The sequence below is a fragment of the Chelmon rostratus genome, chromosome 1, assembly GCF_017976325.1.
Source record: "Chelmon rostratus isolate fCheRos1 chromosome 1, fCheRos1.pri, whole genome shotgun sequence".
Lineage (NCBI taxonomy): Eukaryota > Metazoa > Chordata > Actinopteri > Chaetodontiformes > Chaetodontidae > Chelmon > Chelmon rostratus.
Window position 1 is genome coordinate 30,573,203 of NC_055658.1, and position 13,159 is coordinate 30,586,361.

Consider the following 13,159-nt stretch of genomic DNA (forward strand, 5'->3'; position numbering starts at 1 on the left):
GTCAGGTGTCAAAGACTCACAGTGCTGTGAGAAGGACCAATCAGAGGGCTCAATCCTCAGCGGCCTGTTGATACGTGAAGAACTGGATAAAGACCTGATGTCGCAGGCTGGACACCATGAAACAAACCACTGATGAAGACTTGACTGTGGTTTGGAAACACACTCACAGAATTGCCAAAGGGATCAGAGGGGGTGAACACTCGCTCCTCATAATGTGGGAATTTCAGTAAATATGAGGAAAGATGGACACAGTTATTCCTTTTTACTCTTTAATTTTAGTATCATTTTAATTTTTTGGCATTTTTAGACTTTTATTATTATACCAGAGGAGGATTAGAGATATTTGCTATCATATTGCTGCTGAGGCTCACATCCCAGTTATGTTTTTTATTCTAATTAACAAAACAGCAAAGTCCTGCAGTCTCAGATCTGAAACTGTCGATAGTTTTGATCATGAACAAATCTTTCTTAAAGCTGGAAACAGAGACCTGCGATTCATTTGCTTCATCTGTGTTCAGTTCAAACAAGAGCTTCAGTGGTTTACAAGAACTGAACAGTGCAGTACAATAACCAATGAAATGAACTGAATATGCAGGCAGATCGTCTCTGCTTCCTCCTTTTCAACCAATCACTGCGGCAGATTGTCTCTGAGGTTTAATCTGCGCAGTCAGCAGGTGTTATGTTTGCTTGAACTTCAGGTTTTTCTCTCTTTGAAGGTTTATTTCATACCTCGCTCATCAGTTTGGGGAAAACGTTGCACCTGGAGAGGATTTTTTTGTCTGTAGAATTCCCTGTAAAGCTGCAGCTCTTTTCATGTCACGTTTCTGTTTGAGCGCAGATTAAACAAACGAGATAAAACGTGTTAATTAGCGAGCCTTGGAGAGGCGCGGCTGGGTGCATGTTTGAGCTGTGGGTAGAGTCAGGCTACCTGTTTCCAGTCTTTATGCTAAGCTAAAGCTAATCGACCCCCTGGCTGTAGCACAGACACATGAGTGGTGTCGATCTTCTCACCTCTCATCAAAATGAGTACGTGTTCGTCCCAAAATGTAAAACTATCATTGAACATGTTGCATGCTGCAAATTGGCCCAAAAACTCCTCTTTGAAATCAGCTGCTGGGATGACAATGGATGGACGTCACACTGTAGCTACATATAATAGTAGAATTAACTTTATTTCATTCAGTGCTGACAGTTTCAAACCAGAAAATGCACAGACAGAACCAGTTTAGCTGCATCTTTTCATTCAGCTCTGAACTTTGTCCTTCAAACGTGTCGGCGAGGCAGCTGCAGGGTCCCGATGTCCAGCCCGAAGCCCAGGAAACATTTGTTCATGTCTCAAACTGAAGCCTGCCCACAGATTCCCTTCAGCATTTTCTCTGCATCTTTTCACAAGATTGATTTGAAATGCTCAGTGACAGACAGAGGCAGCTAAGTTCAGCGCAGGAGATGTCTTAAACTGGGCGAAAATACTTCGCATCGACAAGCTGCGGACTCGCGTTTTCACTCGCTTCTAAATTCATTCCGGATTGATTCTTGTTTACATTTTGTTTTGCGTATGTTAGTCTAAAAGTTTAAAAATTGAAACCAAGAGTGCTCAAAAAACAAGCAAAAAGCCACTAACTGACTTCCAGAAGGGATAGAAGCGTTCTGTCTCACGCCTTCACATGAAGTAGTCGTGTCTGTCGTGAATTTAAGACAAGCTCGTGTTCTTCAGACGTCCATACTGATGCTGGTGTGTGGAAACCCGGGACTGGTTTCTGCATCTGTCCCCGCCACTGAAGGGACGCAGAGCCTCTGTGATGACTTCCTCGCAGTCAATGAGCAGAAATCTGGCTTCTATCATCTGCAGGTTAATGTAGTCTGTCCTTTGTTGTAGACGTGAAGCTTTTTTTGTAAATACATTGTTTTCTTACAAACGCTGCTGTTCTCTGGTCTGGTTTGTTAAACTGTGCTGAGGGATAAAAAAAAAACACTTAAAAAAAAAGTGTAATCAGCTTTAATGTCAAATTCAACGGCACTGCTTGTTTCCTGTGAACGTCTACAATAACTTTACATTAAGAAGATGGTCGTGATTACCATTCATACTCTCTATGTACACAGAAATCCTTTTGGCACACGTGGATGAGGTTTGACACAAGATGATATAATTTCAAATGCATTAAACACAAAGCACGGACGTGAACTGACTATTCAACAGACTCTCACAACAATTAAAGTCAAATTATACTTTAGAATATTTGTAGCTAATCAGTGCCACACAATAAAATACTGTATATTTCATAATCTCTTTCACGTAAAGCATCACAAAGCAGACCTGATTTAACACACTATAAAAAATGAATACCACAAAGGAGCAACACAGACACTGTGAAGGCCAAGTGACAAGTGTGTTATTTTCTATACATAAATACATTGTGAAGCAATATGTTGTTGCTATATGTTGAGTTGAAACTAAAAGAAAAATCCACCTCTAAATGTCACAACGTGCCTTTAGTGAGCTGTGATAGCAGAGTAAGAATCTGTAACAGTTTTCTGTTAGAGTCTTCATCACATTCTGGTCTAGTTTCTGCAGGTCACAGATATTACACAATTTATTAAGGGGTTACTGTTGATATTCTGGATCAGTGAAACGTTTGCTGCTTTATTAAATCCTAAATCTACCGAGCTGGTGGAGACATCTGGATGAGTTGTAGCATCCAATGAGTTGGCACGCCGTATCCTTTAGAAATACGCAGGTCAAAGCGGTGTTTGGTAAGTTTAAGAAGCTGTTTTGAGGTGAATTTTTCCTTTAAGTTTTCACACACACAAAAAGTACAATTATATAAAAAAATTAAATGATAGCTGTGGAAAAACAGCAATAACAAAAAGGCCATTTCAGTCAATGTTCTTCTCTTTGGTATGCGTTTAAAGGTGGGCACAAGCATCCACCTAAAGTGCTCTATACGGTACAGTAAGCTGGTCAGGCTTTTAAATAAACGTGGAGTCTTTTAGGAGAGTTTGAAAAGAGACAGCTGAAACTGTCTGTCGACGATCCAGCTGTCATTTTTCTGCAGTGACGCCGCTCTGGGATTCAACAGACCATCACATGGATCACACGCGAGTCTGAGGATGTTTTGAAAGTCCAGAAATGAACCACTGGTCGTGAACAAAGCTTCGGTATGAGCTTCGTTCCCTGACGCACTCACCCCCTCGGCTCCGCCGGCTGCTTGGCTCCTCTGTTGCTGCAGAGTCTTTCGAGTGGTCGCAGCAGTTCGTCCTCTCTGGGTCTGTACGGGACCACGTAGCTGTCCTCCTCCAGCAGGATGCGGTTCAGCGTGTGCTCGTAGTTAATGTGGCGGCGCACCATCAGTATATACTGTTTCCCCTCCTCCAGGTGGGGGCAGTCACACACATTGGGGACCCACAAGAACTCCCGGTGCTCCAGGCGGAAGCTGTTCCGGTAGGTGTGGATGATCTGGACGTCGTAGCGCGTCTCCTCGCCTCTGTACAGCTTCCCGAGGACTCTGCCCCGGAAAACTAACAGCAAGCAGAGATAAATCAGATATCGGCTTTCTGACACAAGCTGGTTAAAAACAGCAAATCTACAAGGTTCACACTCACCAAAGTCCTTCAGGCAATATTGTCTCTGCCGTTCCCGTCGACCTTTAACCCGCTGACACTTCCCACAATGCCCTGCACGACAAACCAAGCAGACACAAGCTCACAGATACAGCCATGATACCTTACATACAACCCTACATTCATGCTCGGCTCAGTGGGGCTGCAGCCAGGTGGGCTGCGCCTGTTGGGGGATGGGGTGAGTTGAGTTGGGAAAGCGGCGAACATACTTCCAGGTGAGGGCTGAGGCAGGAGGTTGCTGTGGTTCTCCTCCCGCTCCAGGCGGGGCAGGATGGGCTGGTGAGGGCGCTGGTGGCTGTTGTGGTGGGCAGATTGGCGCGGCGGCTTCACGGGCCTTAAAACTGGCGAACACAAATCACACAAGCTGTTGTCAATGTTGGATTTGAACATTTCTGACTTAAACCGCTACAAGATAACTAACTCCCATGCCGTGACCAATATGCTCCCCGGGCGCTTGATTGCAGCCCACTGCTCCTGTGTGTTTCACTGCATGGTGCATGTTTGCATGTGTGTGTGTTTCCCCAGTGATGGGTTAAATGCAGAGAATAATTTCCTAATCTTGGGATCAATAAAGTAAATGAACTTAAAACTTAAAACTAACAGCACTGGTCACTGTTTTAAGAGAAATTAATGAATTTCAGCATCACCGGCATTAAGCAGAATAAAGCTCTGGATGGTAAAGACATATTTTAAAGTTGTGATGTTGCTTAAAATGCATCACTCAGTTTGGAGGTTTGCTGCTGTTCGTTTTGGTTTGGCATGTCACCAGCTAGCTGGAAGAGCACTGCCATCAGTACCAACGAGCAACTCAGACCAGCTCCCGGCACAGGGCACACTTCAGCCCATCGCTGCACGACTGATGAGAGAAAACACTCGTTTCTTTGTTTGGATGCGTCGGTCTTAAAGCAGACCTCTCTCAAAACGCCTGTGGTGTGTAAACAGTCTGATTTCACATGAAAACTGCATTATGAAACAAATATTCTAAAGTCTTCCAGACTGCGATCATTCCAACCTCATTATTTCATGCACGACATGAAAGATCATGTCCAAACTCAGTGACTGGAAAATTCACCTTGTTACCTAAACAATCAACACACTATTTCTGGCAGCGGCAAACAAGAACCAGATTCTGTTTGGCAGGAATCCATTAGCTGGAAGATGTTTCCAGAGAGGTTATTTAGATTTATTACAGTATTGGACAGATTCCGACAGAAAGCAAAGTCCTCGGGCTGCGTGCACATTTCCATGTGAATGTGAGTATTTAGGGAGGCAAGAGGAGATCCAGCACATGTGTACCGCAGGCTTATCATGCGAGATAAACCAGCTGCATTCCTCGGCTTCAGCAACCAGGTCAGCCTGCAGATAAACTGTTCGAAAAGAAACGTGACCCGAAGATAGATTATTATTAACCCCTCGTCCACCACGCAGGTGTTTTCACTTGTTGTGCCTGATTGGACCTGGACTTTGTGTGCGTGGACACACTGTGATTGACTGAATTTCCCTCATTCATTAGTTTGTTGCACCTGTTGACTTTGGACAACTTCCTTGATAATTATCACAGGAACATGACAGAGAGCAGGGACTTCGATGTGATTAAGATCAGTGTACTTGAAACACAACGCTGACTGAATTCTAATATTTCCTGCAGTTAAAATAAAAAATATCAGAACGCTGCTGCTGCTGCAGAGTTGGGGTCAAAGTCTGCTCATGTACAGGCAGTGAAACGCTCTCATCTGCTAATCTTGGCTTAATGTTTCTCTCTTGCGGGAGGCTTTCTCCCTGAAGCTAACGTTCAGCCATCGTGCCCGACACTAACGTTAAAGGTTGTCGGAAATCCAAACACACAAGTTAGCAGCCACTCCATGCTCCAGCTGCATCATCTCTTGCTTTATGGACATTTATCTGTTTTTGAAGTCGGTAAACCGAGACCTCGTTAGCATCAAGGGTTTGAAGGAACACTGAGGAACAACTGCAGCCGACTGAGCATTTACTGGGTGTTTAAACTTAAACAGAACTGTGAGAAAAAACTATAAAGCAATCCACCAGGAATGTGTGCTCGCACTTATTTGCCCGTTGTCGGATGTTGTGTTGTGGAAAAAGTTTGGTTCACGCTTCATTATGTTTTGCAGAAGTCTGGATGTGTCGACACAGTGGCCTCATTAGTTCTTCATTCAGCGTTGATGTCTGTTTAAACGCTCCTTCAGATGAGTAATTAACTTATAAACTTAGATTTTGTGAGAGTTATTACTGTAAACTCATGCTTCCATCCATGAATACGCATACTTAAGGGTGATTTAATGAAGCTGGAGGTAAAACTTACACCAGTGGGGTCGGGTGGTGACAGGAGGAGCCCGGGTGGTGGTGGTGGTGGTTGTGGTGGTGATGGTTGCAGCGGTGGGTTGATCCCAGGGGAGGTAGTTGGCAGTGTGGTGAGCTTGACGCAGTGGACTCCTCCTGCCATGGTAGAGGGCATACTGGTCTGGTGGCAACCAGTACTCGTACTCAATCCCTGGGTTTCTGTCTGTCGCCAGGACCTGCACGGAGGAACAGCATGGAAACATCCAGACGGGCCTGGAGAGGTTTCGAATCTTGCAGCATTGAGAATATACGGTTCGTTGATCTGATTGGTTGAAGTTAGCACATGATAGACGTGAGTGCCTGTTTCCGACTTCAGGGATGCTTCTGTGTAACGAACCTTTTTGTCAGGTTAGTTTAGCTTTGCATCAACTTTTAAGTGAGATCACATCATATCAGCCTTATTTTTGCATCCCAGCAGCTCTTACAAACACTTACTAACACGACTAACTGAAGGCATGGCTTACCCTGTTTGAGGAAAAGGTTGTCCAAACCCTAAGAATAAGGGTCAACCCCCTTTGCCCTTAGGACTAAGAGTTACAATAGTGCTAGGACTAATTAAAGGCAATAAACCCGAGCACCAGCCACCAAGAAAGAAGTCCTGAGCTCTCGCTATGTAGGAGTCGTAACATGAAACAAATCCTAAACTGTGTTCAGAGGATGCTTACAACCACTGTGGATGTTTTACAGAGCTTAGAACAGCAGACTGGTGTTAGCGTCTCAGAGGGAAGCAATAGTTAACAGCTGTTTGGTAGCTGAGCCAGGTCTGTTTGCAGAATACCTGCACAGAGCCGGAATGGAAACAATCAATTACAATTATTTATTCAAACCTCGTGTTTTATGTGCCTTGGGAAATGCTTGAAGATGAGCCGAATAACTTGGATTGAACAGTTTCTTGCCTCAATGTAGGAAAGTAGGATGTGTTTATCTTTTACTGGTTTTGGTCTGGCTCAATGGTTGGTTGTGATGAAACAGACTGACCAGAATGGCCTCAATAAAGTAGTTTTGAATACAAAATACAGATATTTTGCATGATGGCGACAAAATGGCAACAAAATTAACAAAAAAACGACCAAACAAGAAGAAATTTCAACATCCTGAGACCTGATGATGACTACGCTGTCCTGTTCCAGTATCTTGGACCTCTCACCATCAAATGGAGGTCTTCCCGGGTGGGTCCTGGTACCTCGAAGCTCTCCCAGGTGTCTGCGGAGCGCCGGTACAGCAGCTTCGTCCCGGCCACGTTGTACTCGCCTGGAATGCTGATCTTCCAGTTGCCGTTGATCACAAACTGGGAGCGACCGTTCTGGAGGGCTGTACGAGGGAAGAAGGTAACGGAGGGAAAGACGGAAAAGTTTGGTGCTTTTCAGTGTTGATGAGTGAATCGAATATTTCGAAACCCTCCATATATGTGGGTGATGTTGAGTTAAAGGCAGGCTGTCAGAAGCAGAAATATGCCAGCTGGCTATATATGGCAGCCGCCCTCCTCGGCGCCCGGAGAGGGATTTTCCATGACATGAAATGGAAACAAGTACCTTCACCTGCTTCGCTCCAGTGGTCAGATAAAGCCTTTACGAGCGCCCCATTCAAGACCGCAGTGTGTGCCATTTCGGGCCTGTTTTATTTTGGTCTCATAAACACGGATGAGAATACATGTCCTTGGTTATTATGTTGCCTGGAAAACACATCCAGAGACCAGACGGGACCGCTGAGCCCCTCTTGTCTCCAGGGAGAGGAAGTAAAAGCAAGTCTAGGAATTAAATTCAAGTGCGTGATCCCCACTGCAGCTCTGGAGCCACTGACGTAAAGTGAGTCTTCTGCAGAGAGCTGAAACTGATACGCACAGCAGGGCCAGGTGTCCTGCGTGAGCGTGACAGGCTGAATCTTACCTAGATAATTCCTGCTGTTATCGGTGACTCGGATGTGAGTGGCTCCGGCCGGGATCATGGCCACTTCGTTGTATCCAAAAGGTCCGGCTGACAAACAGAGACACTCAGTTAGAGGCTTGGTTTTTATGTTCCTTTCCCCCCTTTTTTTAACTACTTCACTTGATTAAAGGAAAAAGTCAACTTTTTACAATCTAGGACAGACGTGCTGCACTGAAAACAGCTTTATGACTGAGTAAAATGAGGCCAAGAAGAGAAAAGCCTCAGATGGCTTTGAATCTAAATGAAGGAGAACATTAAAAGTTAGCAACACGTAATCCCTTAAGAGTGTCTGTTGCATTGCAGAGATAATTCTGGTTTCAACTCGCAGCTTGACTGGATGCATCGTGTTTTGTTTGCAGTGGGACTCTGGGATGTGATCTAAACTAACGTATAGATTTTCTGTTAAAGTAGCACTTCACCATTTTTACATGTCAAATGTCAGAGTGCTGCACAGCCTGGAAACAAACTGCTGCATTATGTCTCCTGTTGCTCTGAAGGAGTCACTTGATGTGGCATTCATTCACCAGGCGGGGAGGGTCTACAGCTGGTGTGGGGGACGTCCGGCCTCCAGGCTGTATGCAGCCCATGAGACAGATTGATCCGGCCCGTGAAGCAATTCATAGATACAAGGAAGCAAATCAGTACATCTGTCTACACAGGCTGCGTCAGGGCTTCATGTACTGTAGTCATGCTCATGTGAACGAATACAGTAATTCTGTGTTGGGGTCTGCCAAAACTGTGGGTGACCTACACTCAGTGATGTGCCCGAACGCATCATTTGTAGATGCTCTGCTGAAGTGCCGCTCTCATTATGTGTTGACATGCAATAAAAAAACACCATCAAGTTGCATTATGGGAAGCGTAGGATGCAGGGTTTTTGAGGACCATAAGCCAGGATATCTCAGTCTGTGCTGCATCGATACTGACCATTGTTTTTTAAACTCTGTCTCTAACAGTACGAAGTCACTGGTGCACCACTTTGAAAGAGGTGTTTTAAGGCTGACTGGACTCCAGCTGAGAGTTCATGCCCGATACCTCTATAATGACAGTGATTACCACAATGTTATGTTATCCTTTAAAGCCCTAATCCACCACTGGTGTCCCCATCGTTTGCATATAATCACAGACTGTTTAATTTTGGCATCACTTGACGTGGTTACTGTAGTGTTCACGTTAGCATCATGGCAGAAAAACTAGCAGGGGTGACAAGCTCTATTAGTCTCTTTTTACATATTACACATATTTAAAAGCAATGCCAGAGTTCTTATGTGAGGTTTCTTGGCCCAAACAGAGAATAGTGTTTTTTAAAGAAGGTCATTGACACCTGTGAAGAAACATTTTACTGAAAGAACTCTTCGAATGTGAATCTAATTTGAGACCATTTCAATTAAATTTTTAAGTCTTTTTGAGTGAACTTGTGGGTTGATTTTTAAAATTGCGTAAAGCCACTTATTCAGCAGGGATATGGAGACAGGTCCGCTCATTGAGATGTGCAGCATCAGCACAACCTGCAGCACATGGTGGGTATTTATTCCACTCATATGTATTAATGAATGAATGTGGATGCATTCCAACAACAGCTGCACGTCTGAACGTTGTGCTGAACCACTGCTGCAGGCCTTCAGTTTGTTCTTTATATTCAGAGCTAATCTCTGAGCAGCACACTAAATCATCTTCTGCCACTTTCCAGACATCAGTAACTCAAATAATCTGGATTAGTAATGAGATAATTATGTTCTTCTGAAAACATCTGCAGGTTGTGGCTCTTACCACAATGCTGTCACAAAGTCTTGACTGTCTGTCACTATAAAACAATCTGATGTCAGTAATGATTTACTGTGATTAACGGTTTACAGGATCGGTTTACGAGCACAAAGAGAGACAATTTATGAATGATCTGAAGTCACAACCATTCATTACAGAGCGATATTTCACCTCTGAGCCAAAACAAAAAGGGGCTGGGACAGCTCTATGGCTCCCCTGCTGCTCCGGAGTGAAAAGTAGCCGCAGGATGAACTCCATTCATTACGGCCTCTGAAGAGCGTGTGACTTCGGTTGCCCCCGTTTACCCGTTTCCGAGAGAAACTATGCACGAGGTTCGTGAGCTTCATTAGCTTCACGAAGATGTCACGCTGCGATTGAGGAAACGTCAGAGTCGCAGACAGGCAGTGACGAGCTCGAGGCCGTCTGCATCTGACCTTGTGAGCGGCGAGCCTTTGTGACCGCCCTCCGTCGTCTCTCGCAGCGCAGCTGCAGGAGGAGAGAAAACCTCCCAAGGCTGTTGAGTCACGCAAACAAAGCGGCCATTATCAGCCTGTTTTCTTCTTACTCAGACTGAGTCATTATGGCCGGGCAGAACAGGATCTAAATGATGCTTTTGTCCCGTCTTGATCACACCTAAATCAATATTCTTTATCTTCTACATCACTGCCAGCATTGTTCTGTTGTATCTTCATTCCATCACAAACTGAGGGATTATTCATCCTGGTAGAACCCCAAAAATCCAGAGCAGGCTCAGCAACAATGTTTTTAAATGCTTGATATATAATGTTGACATGTGAGGTTTCTGTGCAGAATCACTCCTCGGTCTTCAGTCTCGAGAGAGATGACACATGACGTGGAAAGTCTCCATCACTCCTCACTTGACGCTGTGGGCGTTTCGATGCTTTACAAGCTAGCAAGTAGTTTGCTGTTTAGACAACATTGTGTAAATTAGCAACCTCTGACTTTCCCTAACAATTTCTGTGACTTTAAGCAGAGCGGGACTTTGCCTCCAGACATGTATGCATGCATGCACAGCAGCTGAAGACTAAACGTTCTGGCTTTCCACTGCTTCACTTTCTTTCTGCTTTTAGCAAACATCTACAGAGATTACAGCAAAATATCACGCTTTGCATTGAGTAAATATGTTTCAACATTCAGCAAGCGTGTCTGTAATTCAGCCAGGTGGAGAGGAGGTGGAGATATCACCCCAGGCAGAGGGTTTCTCTAAGAGCAGAGCTCTTCCCACCAAATGTAATAATACTGACTGAGGTGTGCAGACAGAAGAAGCAGCACAGGAAGTTATAATCCTGTTGCATTTCTGCATTGCAACATATTACAATTTGCATGCATATGTGTTATTTTATAGACATTTGCACTGCAGTGGTTCTGCTGCCTGAACACTAAACGGTTAAAATAGTTAATTTTCTGTCTGAACAACAGAGGAAATGTTTGTTCTGCTGCATTTTTGAAGCTTGATCTGTTTTGGTTGACACGTTTCTCAGTAAACTGACAGTTGCATGGACTCAGAAGCAGCTTGTTTATTGGCCTGTGCTTTCGGTAACCTGCTGACCAGTTCAGTTAATCTAACTGTTTATTTATTTACAGGTGTGTTGCCGTCATATTAAATCACCGTTTAATAATTTAGGGGACGTGTGGACAAAGCAAAGAAAAGCCAGCAGATTCAGACCTTCCCACAGCATGTTTGACGTGAGCAGTCAGATCCGATGTGAGCCTCTGGGCTGCAGATACCAAAGCAGGTAGACAATGTTTTGGTGGCACTGAGCCAAAGTGTCATCTGGAGCCTTGACTCTGAGCCTGAAGAGCTCCGTGTTCTTCCTCCTCCAACCTGAAATCGTAACAGCTGTAATTTTGGAGGACCTGTTGTTAGCTGAATGTGTTCCTGGAAGGCAGCCAACGGGTTTTGTTTGGCACAACTGTTGCCATGGTTAATGTTCACTTCACCAGAGAACAATAACCTCTTGACTAAACTTGACTGACTAATAACACTTGGGAGGGAAAACACAAAGAGGGCCTGGAGTTAGCCCCAGATCGTGTTGGTCTGAAACTGCTGCAATTGATTCCTCGTGGAGATAATAATGATGATTGTTAGTGAGTGTGTGTGTGTGTGCGTGTGTGTCCTACCTGCCTCCAGACCGTTGCTCTGGTACACACTCTTGTGGTGCAGACATGTGGTGTTTTGCCCTCCGCACACCATACAGGCGTCCTCCTGCTGCTTTGACCCGAGGATGGAGTCACAGCCGGGCTTCTGGAGGACACACACAGAGATACACACAAATATTTAGGACACAGCAGTCTGATCGGGCTTGAAGTTGTTTCTCTGACCGCATGTTGATGATCCAGCTTCACACATTTTCTGCTGAGAGCCCCGGCAACTTCTAACCTTTCTTTTTGTGTTATTCCGTCATAACTCAACTCAGTCCACTCTCTGGCTCCTCTTATTTGCTTCTCTCTCTCATTTTCTCCTTCTCACAAACATTTACTTTGGGAGAAAAACAGCAGCTCTTGAGACTCAAGAGAGGAGGATTGGTCGAATAGTTGTCTCTGTAAACGTTAAAATGCCAAAGCAAAGAGCACGCGGGATGAGCTGGATGGTTTATGGCGTGTGGAGAAACTCGTTGCTGGATAGATTACAGTGGCCGCTCTCTTCCCCGGCCTTCATCTCCCGCTCTGCGGAGCAAACCAATCAAGGGGGAGGGTCCCAGGCAAGAGAGCAACAATCTAGGGAACCTATAATCAGCCCCCTAAGCCCCTTAAAAACACGAAAACACTCCAAGCATCTGTGTGTGCACAACAGGAAATGAAGCCTTGGTGACAGAGTGAAGGAGGTGGTGCACCAGGGCCCCACTGAGGGAGCGACCAAAACGCCAGAAAACACCAGAAAACACTCCAACATGCAGACGCTTGTCCGTCTTAATGGAACTTACAAACTGATTCTTTCTTTCTGCAGCGTTCAGGGTTTCAGTTTTACTTGCTTTTCATCAGCTGTTCGATTGTCACTTCTGGTTTATGCTTTGTGTTGAAGCAGCTTCTCAGTTGGCGGCTCACGCTGGTCCACCAGTTTCATGAACTACTGGATGGATTTCCTTGTAATTCGTGACATTCATGGTCTCCAGAGGAGGAATCCTAAAGACTTCAGTGAGCACTCAACACTTTCTCTAGCGCCACCATGAGGTTGACATCTTGTTTTGAGTGAAATACCTTGACAGCTATTGGGTGGACAGCAGTGACATTTGCTGCAGATATTCAGCCTCCATAGAGGATAAACTGTAATAACTCCTCTGCTGTACTTGGTCAGCATGTGGGCGTCTTCACTGTTAGCATGTTAGCATGTTAGCATGAGCATTTAGTTCAAAGTGAGGAAGTACAGCCTCTAACTTGCTAACTTGGCTGCAGACTCCTGTTTTTCTCTTATAATAATCATTTTTGAACAGTTGGCTGGAAAAAATAAACAATTTGAAGACATATTACGAAAG

The 13,159-nt window shown here is 44.7% G+C and overlaps 1 protein-coding gene across 2 annotated transcripts in view; it reads right to left on the minus strand.

Annotated features, from left to right (window-relative positions):
• Positions 1–1,980: 1,980 nt before the first annotated feature.
• Positions 1,981–13,159, minus strand: part of adamtsl5 (ADAMTS like 5) — a 31,033-nt gene continuing 19,854 nt past the window's right edge. For both annotated transcript variants that reach the window (XM_041966679.1, XM_041966722.1), the window contains exons 7-13: positions 11,808–11,931; positions 7,863–7,949; positions 7,124–7,287; positions 5,939–6,152; positions 3,828–3,959; positions 3,601–3,672; positions 1,981–3,516 (exon numbers count right to left, since the gene is read on the minus strand). In XM_041966679.1, coding sequence (XP_041822613.1) covers positions 3,182–3,516; positions 3,601–3,672; positions 3,828–3,959; positions 5,939–6,152; positions 7,124–7,287; positions 7,863–7,949; positions 11,808–11,931 — 1,128 coding nt within the window. In that variant the 3' untranslated portion in view covers positions 1,981–3,181. The remainder of the gene's footprint in view (positions 3,517–3,600; positions 3,673–3,827; positions 3,960–5,938; positions 6,153–7,123; positions 7,288–7,862; positions 7,950–11,807; positions 11,932–13,159) is intronic.